At 35.3% G+C, this 7,757-nt stretch overlaps 1 protein-coding gene across 4 annotated transcripts in view; it reads left to right on the forward strand.

Moving 5' to 3' along the window:
• The window catches only part of LOC111086134 (cilia- and flagella-associated protein 161-like), a 25,314-nt gene extending 20,743 nt beyond the window's left edge, over window positions 1-4,571 (forward strand). For 3 of the 4 annotated variants that reach the window (XM_022387761.1, XM_022387767.1, XM_022387772.1), the window contains exons 7-8: window positions 3,149-3,219; window positions 3,980-4,571. In XM_022387761.1, coding sequence (XP_022243469.1) covers window positions 3,149-3,219; window positions 3,980-4,076 — 168 coding nt within the window. In that variant the 3' untranslated portion in view covers window positions 4,077-4,571. The remainder of the gene's footprint in view (window positions 1-3,148; window positions 3,220-3,979) is intronic. The other variant, XM_022387779.1, reaches the window with a different exon arrangement.
• The last annotated feature ends 3,186 nt before the right edge of the window (window positions 4,572-7,757 follow it).

The following is a 7,757-nucleotide window of genomic DNA, read 5'->3' on the forward strand; positions in this document are numbered from 1 at the left end:
TATTTAGTTAAGTTACGTTACGTTTTTAACGTTTAAGTGTCTTTAACTTTTTATTTCTTATTTACCTTAAATGTTGTTACTTAGTAAAATTTCTATTATTGTTGTAGTATATATATATATATATATATATATATCACTTTCCATTTTTTACAGTAAATGTTCTCTCAAACATTTACCTCTCACATCTTCAGTTAAACTGTTCAGTTACTAAAGACATTTGTTTCACCTCTCCCAGCAACTGATGTATTACTAATGGACTATGTTATTAAGTTTACTGTCACCAGGTGGAAGCATATTCCAACTCTCAAAGAATACATTAGCTCCTGGAAATTTAGGGTTATAGAACAGCATCTGTATTTAACCTGAGTATATCACAACTTTCTAGGATTCATCTCACCATATATATATGGTGCTGGGTAATTATTATCCCTCTAAACTTTGTTGGAAGCTTCTTAGGAGCACCATGTCCATTAATGATGAGTTCGGACCATTGTTAGCATGCACATCCCTGTTGTCTTTGGCATCATTAGGTTTTGCATCTTCCACAAACTCCCTGTATAAGGTGGCCTTATTGACGAAAATTCTTTGAGTCCCCAGTAGTCTCCAGTTTTCTCACGTCATTTTGGATCCTTTGTCCCAAATGACCTTTTCAGTTACCTAACTGGTATATTAAGGTGGCATTATATACCCTTTCTCAATGTCCATTTGAGATCTTAGCCTCATGTAAAAGGTATCACCTTTCCCTGAAGGTTTAATTTTCGTTGCCGCTGATCTACAGACATCGCCAGTCAGAGTGGTTTGTGCTGATTGTGCACTAGATGCTTTATCATTCTACCTACGTTCTCAGACTGGTTCTTCTTCCCTAAGACACTGACAGCCAGGAAAGGGGGATAAATCCTTTTCTCCGATTCATCTGATCACTGTTTCTCACTTCGTGTGGGCTGGTATGTGGACGTCCCCCAATACTTTTATCCCACATTATTTGCATCATCTGGCAACATCTTCCTCCGAGGGTTTTCGACTACCCCCTGTAGCTATCTTAACCACATGTGCTAGATTATATAGAGGGGTGAGTATTTTCATTGCTACTTTTCTCTCTTTTTTTACCTTCCAGGATCCCTTACCTTGTTTTCACAGGATCCCACTCTGTGGCAGGTGTTGCCCAGGTAGGTGTGCATTTCTCAAACCAATTTTGCACTATAGCAACCACTAATTCAATATACTTTATCCAGATTGCAACAGGCTCTGTAGAAATGAGGTGTTCCATAAGACCACCTAGAGGCTGACTAAGTGGTATTACTGTACTATGTTGGACTGCCAATCATGGATTGTCATAAATAAAACAGCATAAGGGGATCCTGAACATTTTATTGAATTAATCGGGGTCAGTTTGCTTTTAAAAATTTAGGGAACTTGGTTTAGGTATTGCACTGTTTCCAGAGCACTGTTCCTCAGGACTCGCCAATGCCCATTTCCCCCCAAATTCTACTAGTGGAGCTAGGAAATCCTTATCACACCCAGTTTCCAGTCACTGGGGTGGTTGACAGAGGTTATTCCTCCAGAGTGTTTGAGTGAATTCCTCAACTCTTTGAGAAGAGGGTGATGTTGGGGGCCCTCCTATCCAGGACCCTAGATGTTTTTGTTTTTTTTTATAGGTGTTGGTAGAAGAGGCACTAGCCTACATGGGAGCCTACTCATAATACTGGTTCAGATTTGATGCTCGGCTATCTAGTTGGGTTGAGTGTGGCCCTTCTTTTTGATCAGTATTTGTTCAATACATTGTTCATGTAAGAGGATCCATTGTCTCTTCATAATTTGAACACAGAGTGTTCCCATCCCAGGTCCTTTGTTGAGCATAGTTTGTTCCACATCCTCTCCATAATTATGGAGATGAGAGGAATTTACCTTGCCCACTCTGATGTGGAGTGAAGATGTGTGTTCATAATTCCAGAAGAGATGAGTTCTGTTTCTTTGGGTTGAGTATGGTATACAGGATCCTGTCATTCCAAGTTTAGGGTGTTGTCTTTCGGACTTCTTCAGGTTGAGGAGAAGGTTTGTCCACTTCAGTGTTGCTTACCTTCTCATTGTGATTCCAGTGGCTCAGAATGCATCACTCTATGGCTACAGGCTAGGATCCACTCATAAGGGTATATATATATATATATATATATTGTGGTCCAACTGCCTTAGCCACCAACGTGGGATATAGGCCCTTTAATTCCAACCCCAAGCAGTGGAACCTTGGCTATCTGGTTGGGGCCTGGTCAATAGGGATGACAGATCATGTAAAATTCCACCTACAGTAAATGAATTAAGTTCCAAGTGAAGAGCATACCTGTTCTGGATGTAATGCAGTTCCCCCACTAGGGTGCTAATCTTTTACTGGCACACCCATGATCTATGCAGACACTTTCTGTATGGATAATGCCCTCACCAACCCTGCCACCTTATCAATGTGGAATTATAGCTGTGGTGTGAGATGTTTTGGAATTTAACATTTTCTTAAATCGAAAATGTATTTCCAATAATACTTACCTCTTCTCACACTCTCCTGCCCTTCCTCCCCACTAAGAGCTGGTGTTAGAAACTGTGGAATGGGTCAGTCTCGAAAAACTGATAATATTATTTGAATGAGGTGTTTATATACAGTACCAGGATAGAGGGCACATTGACTTAGGTGGAGAGTCACGTGACAGATATCGCCAAGGTCAATTAAGCAGGGAATAAAACACTGGAGTAAGCAAGAAAAATTCAGACCAATACTTAGATGGGCAAAAGAAAGAAACCCTGGCAGTCTATTAATAGCTGTAATGTGAGAGGAGGTATTATTGGAAATATATTTTCGATTTAAGAAAAATGTAAACTTTCACCCCTGTAAAACAATTTAACTGGTGTGCCACAGGAATTAATGATGTTTCGAATTTTTTTAATGTATATATTATAAATTAGGACATGTTCCTTCTAATCATGTACACTAACCAGTGTTATAAGTGAATGTACATATATGTGTGAAATCCTCATTGATATTATCCAAAATTTTATGCAATGTTATATCAAATAAAATAAATTTATAACAAATAACAGGTAAAAATGTACCTATTTCATAGCATTATCAAACTAAAATCATGCCTGTTTCAAAATCTTGCAGGTTCAGACAGACATAATTTTCAATCATGTTTTTTCCAACAAGTATCTTGCTCTTGAAGATTCCAAGAAGATGTAGGTATTGGTTGAAGTGAAAATATTTTACTGTACATAATAAATAAATAAACCATCATTTCATGTAAATTGATATGCACATGCATAAATAATCACCATCAAATCAGTAATTTGAAAACATTTTTTACTCATCGTTATATTATTGATTTTGATGCTAAAATGTTCTTTATCATTAAAACCTGTCTACTTGAAAATAATCGCACCTCAAGAACTACTCTAGAAACTGTAACTTATAAAAATATTTGATAAACTAATTATAAATAATTTTCACATACCAAACGTTTGTTGTAAATGTTTTTATAATAACTTAATTACATAATTTACATTCAAAGAATATTTTTATCTACTTATAACACTTTGGTTTCATACTAGTAACATTTTTTTCATTTGACTTAAAACTTTGTTTCTCTTTAATTGTAAAAGTTAGGGGGTTTTTTGATAATGTTTTGCTTTATTCCTGTACAACTTGTAATACTTTGGACCCAATCCTCATAATGCTTGTTTGGTTGTATTTAAGATAATTTAGCCTTGTTTTTGTACACTAATCTTTGGTTTTCTTCCTTATAATACCTTGATTTTCCTTGTAATCCCATGTAATTATTAGATTTTATTATTGTTTCAGTGATTCCTGAAGTTGTCTTATTTTAGTACTTTTGTCTAACTTGTTTTTGTAACACTTCCTTCACTTTTTCACACTTGTGTATTTTCACAAATGTGTATGTGTTAAGAAGAAATAGTAATAATGGCTTATTGTTTGCAGGACTGTTTTTGGTGCAGAACAGTTAGTAAAATTGCATGACCAACCAATAAAAAGAAGTCTCTGGCAGCTTGTTGTTAACCCAGCCACGAAGAAATGACCTATTAAATCTTCAAAGTAGATTAGTGTTGATATGATAAAAATAATGTAACTTGGACGGATTTAGCACAATCATAAGTAGTTTTGTATAGGGTGTATGTTGATACTAGGTTTGACATTAAGTGAAATTTATAATTTAAAATATGTATTAATGTGATTAGTAGAAGTTATTGTCGGATAAATTTAAATAATGAACTTTAAATTATCAATTTAAATGGAAACATATTTTAGATGAGTAAGATGGCAAATGTATTGTAGAATTAAATACACAAACCTTTGACAAACATTGTTTCTACATCTGCTAATGAAGTTGTAGTATTTTGTTATAGTAAGTTTTAATATAACATAAAATAAAATATGCGTAAGTAAGGCTGGTATTGTTTTAAACATTAATTGTGATGTTATGGAGTATTAATAGAATCTCGCTAGTTAGTATTTTCCACAAGACGTGGTATGAAACAATTCAGATAAATAAATAAATAGATTAACACACCCACCTAAATGAATTTATTTCTTTTTTACTTATTTGCGACGTTTTGGGCACAGCTTTTCGTCGAGCTATGCACATGTGTCATAGCAAAGCTACATTGGACTACCTGCTGTGTTTACCACGTGGAATCGAACCCTGAAATTTAGCGTTGCAAGTCTGTAGACTTATCGCTGTCTCATCAGGGGACGTTCGTCGAGCAATAAACACCGTGTTATACTTATAGAGAAGTTAGAAGTGAGTCATTGATGAGGTATAATATATTAGACTTTTTCTTTCCCAACCTAACTTCTGACAAAAGAAGTATGCCGGCAAAGTCGCAAAAAAGGTTGCATTTAGATGTGGGTATTTTTCAACCTATAAAGAATTAATAATTCAAGTCGGCCGATAATCTTTGTGTGGTAGTTTCTAATGTAGCAATATCATGAATTCAAACAACATTAACGGAGTAAGTAGTGAGACTATTCCTTAATAAAGAAAATAACAATGAAGATAAATTACATTAATAATAAATACAGAGGTTGAGTAAATACTGTATCGACCTTAAACTTAAAGCCATTAATTTAATGATCACATAGAAAATTTTCTGTGGCTTTCATAAATAACATCATTAAAACTTTTTCGTTAAGAAAATCTATCAGTAGATTTTACTACTATAAACGTGTTTATGCACACTGCTTATTTCACAGTTTTGTTTTAAAGGGACGTTAAAATATAATTCTCAGAACCATGAGTGAAAGCAAAGGAAAATATATGTTATTAATCACGCAACATCTGCCATATCCAGTACTGACAAGGCTTTAACACAGCCCCCCCCCCCCAGTGGCACAGCGGCATGTCTGCGGACTTACAACGCTAGAAACCGGGTTTCGATACCCGTGGTGGGCAAAGTACAGATAGCCCATTGTGTAGCTTTGTGCTTAATTCCAAACAAACAAACAAGCTTTATCACAATACCAGGGATCATCAGGGATAACGCGTGGGACTGATGGGAGGAGGATTGGGGGCTACCTTGAACATTACTCAATGTTACGGGAGTGGTTCTGTATCTTTAAGCTTACTTAACTAAATTTTAAACAACTTAAAAATCATATTTTAGATAAGAAAAACGCACACATATCAAATTCAAGACTGCATTAATTATAGTTTTATTTTGACGTCACGTTTTGTGTTGTATTGTCCTCCCATGTTCTCGTAGGCAGATAATTAATAATTATACCCATTTTTCATTCATTTTCTTTTGTATTCTAAATTCATATAATTTGCATCTGCACCATTGACAACATCACTATAAGATCTAATGATGTTGATACCTGTTTGTGTATTTTACACCTATCACTAATACTCCTCCAAGTTACATAATTGGATTTTTACTGCTGAGTTGAAGGTACCTTTCATTAATCATTTATAATGCCTAATACTGATCTATATGTAAACTGCAGCGTTAATATTTGATTTTTGGAAATGATCTTGTCACCATTCTCTCTTGGTTATATAGTCAGGATTTTTATGATAATTATAAATATGTAAGTGTTAATTTGGACTGTTTTTTTTTCTGTTAAGCACAAAGCTACAAAATAGGTCATCTATGATGTGTTCACTGTGGGTAGCGAAATCCGATTTGTAACGTTATAAGTCTAGAGGTTTACTGCTGAGCCACTGGGGGGATTGGAAGTATTTTGACTGACAAACATATCATATGGTAATATTAGTTATAGGTGTCCAAATGTAAATAGATTGTTTTCCTATTTTATCATATCACAGTACGATTCTGTATTATTTTACATTTTTTATAGAGAATATTAATTGATAACTATTAAGTGTGTGTCATGATCAGGAGAAGGGATAGCAGTGTTACATAAGATCATGTAACAACTACTACTACTACTACTGGCAGTAAAACCATATGTAGTGGACGAGGGAAAGGATGGTAGCATTATGTAAAGGCTTCTTAACTCAACAGTAGAACCGTGTGTAGTGATCGAAGGAAGGGGTGGTAGCGTTATGTAAGGCTGTGTAAAACTACTTCAACCCAGCAGTAAAAACATTTGTGTTGGTCAAAGGAAGGCATTTTAAAACTACTTGTCAGACAAAACATTATACTGGGTAAGTGAGTCTAATGTAAACATTATCAAAGTTTCTAAAATAGTTAATGATGTTTCCAGAGATAGATTTTTGAGAATCTTACAATAACGTCTACGTTTTGTTCTCAATGATAGAGTGTACAAGATACAACCTTTTTTAGAGCATTTCAATAACAAGTTCCAGTTCTTCTGTTATCCCATCCCAAACACTTAGAACTTCGATGAGGATATAGAACCTTATATTGGTTACCACTCTTTGAAACAATTTATTAGAAGAAAGCCAATAAAGTTTGGATTTAAGTTCTGATGTCTCTGTATGTACTCCAGGAAGTTAGTGCATGAAGATAAAGAGCAGCGAAAAAAAAGTGTCACTCTTGGAAGCTTAGTTATCCAAAAAATGGTTGTTAGCTTTATATGACCATATAGCTAGGCATTTACTGACAATTACTTTACATCACTGCCCCTACTACAACAACAGTAGTCTCACAGCATCAAAATTACTGGAATTATATGATCTGATTGTCTGAAGATTATTCCACTGAAGAAAGGTAAAAGGGGTTGTTCTGAAAGATAAAGCTGTTGGAATAACCATATTAACTGATAATTCGTTACTTGCCAAAACAACTTGCAAGAATTACAGTGCAGCATCAAAAGACAAGGTGGGTGTGATCCAGCTTTTCATTATTACAAAGTACAATAAGGGAATGGGTAGAGTTTACCTCTTTGATCAAAATCATGCAAGGCACCATGTAAAGTGCATTTTAGTCTGAATGGTGCTGTTGTAAATTTCTGTCTGCTGCATAGGAATGTAGACAGCATACATCTGCTGGATTTTACTGAAGGAATTGTTCTTTCACTTTTGGCTTTTTCTCTGATTCCAAAGCATAAACCTGTTTGTCCCACAAGGGGAAATCAAGTACTGCAACTAGTCCGTACAGATGAAAAAAGTACTGGCCTGCACTAAACCTGACACAGTGCCATTGTGGCAACTGTGCTAAGTATATCTGTCCGAAATGCCAGGTTGGTTTTCACATTACTGTTTGTTTGTTTTTGAATTTCGCGCAAAGCTACACGAGGGCTATCTGCGCTAGCCGTCCCTAATTTAGCAGTG

Source organism: Limulus polyphemus, unplaced genomic scaffold (assembly GCF_000517525.1).
Source record: "Limulus polyphemus unplaced genomic scaffold, Limulus_polyphemus-2.1.2 Scaffold35, whole genome shotgun sequence".
Taxonomy (NCBI): domain Eukaryota; kingdom Metazoa; phylum Arthropoda; class Merostomata; order Xiphosura; family Limulidae; genus Limulus; species Limulus polyphemus.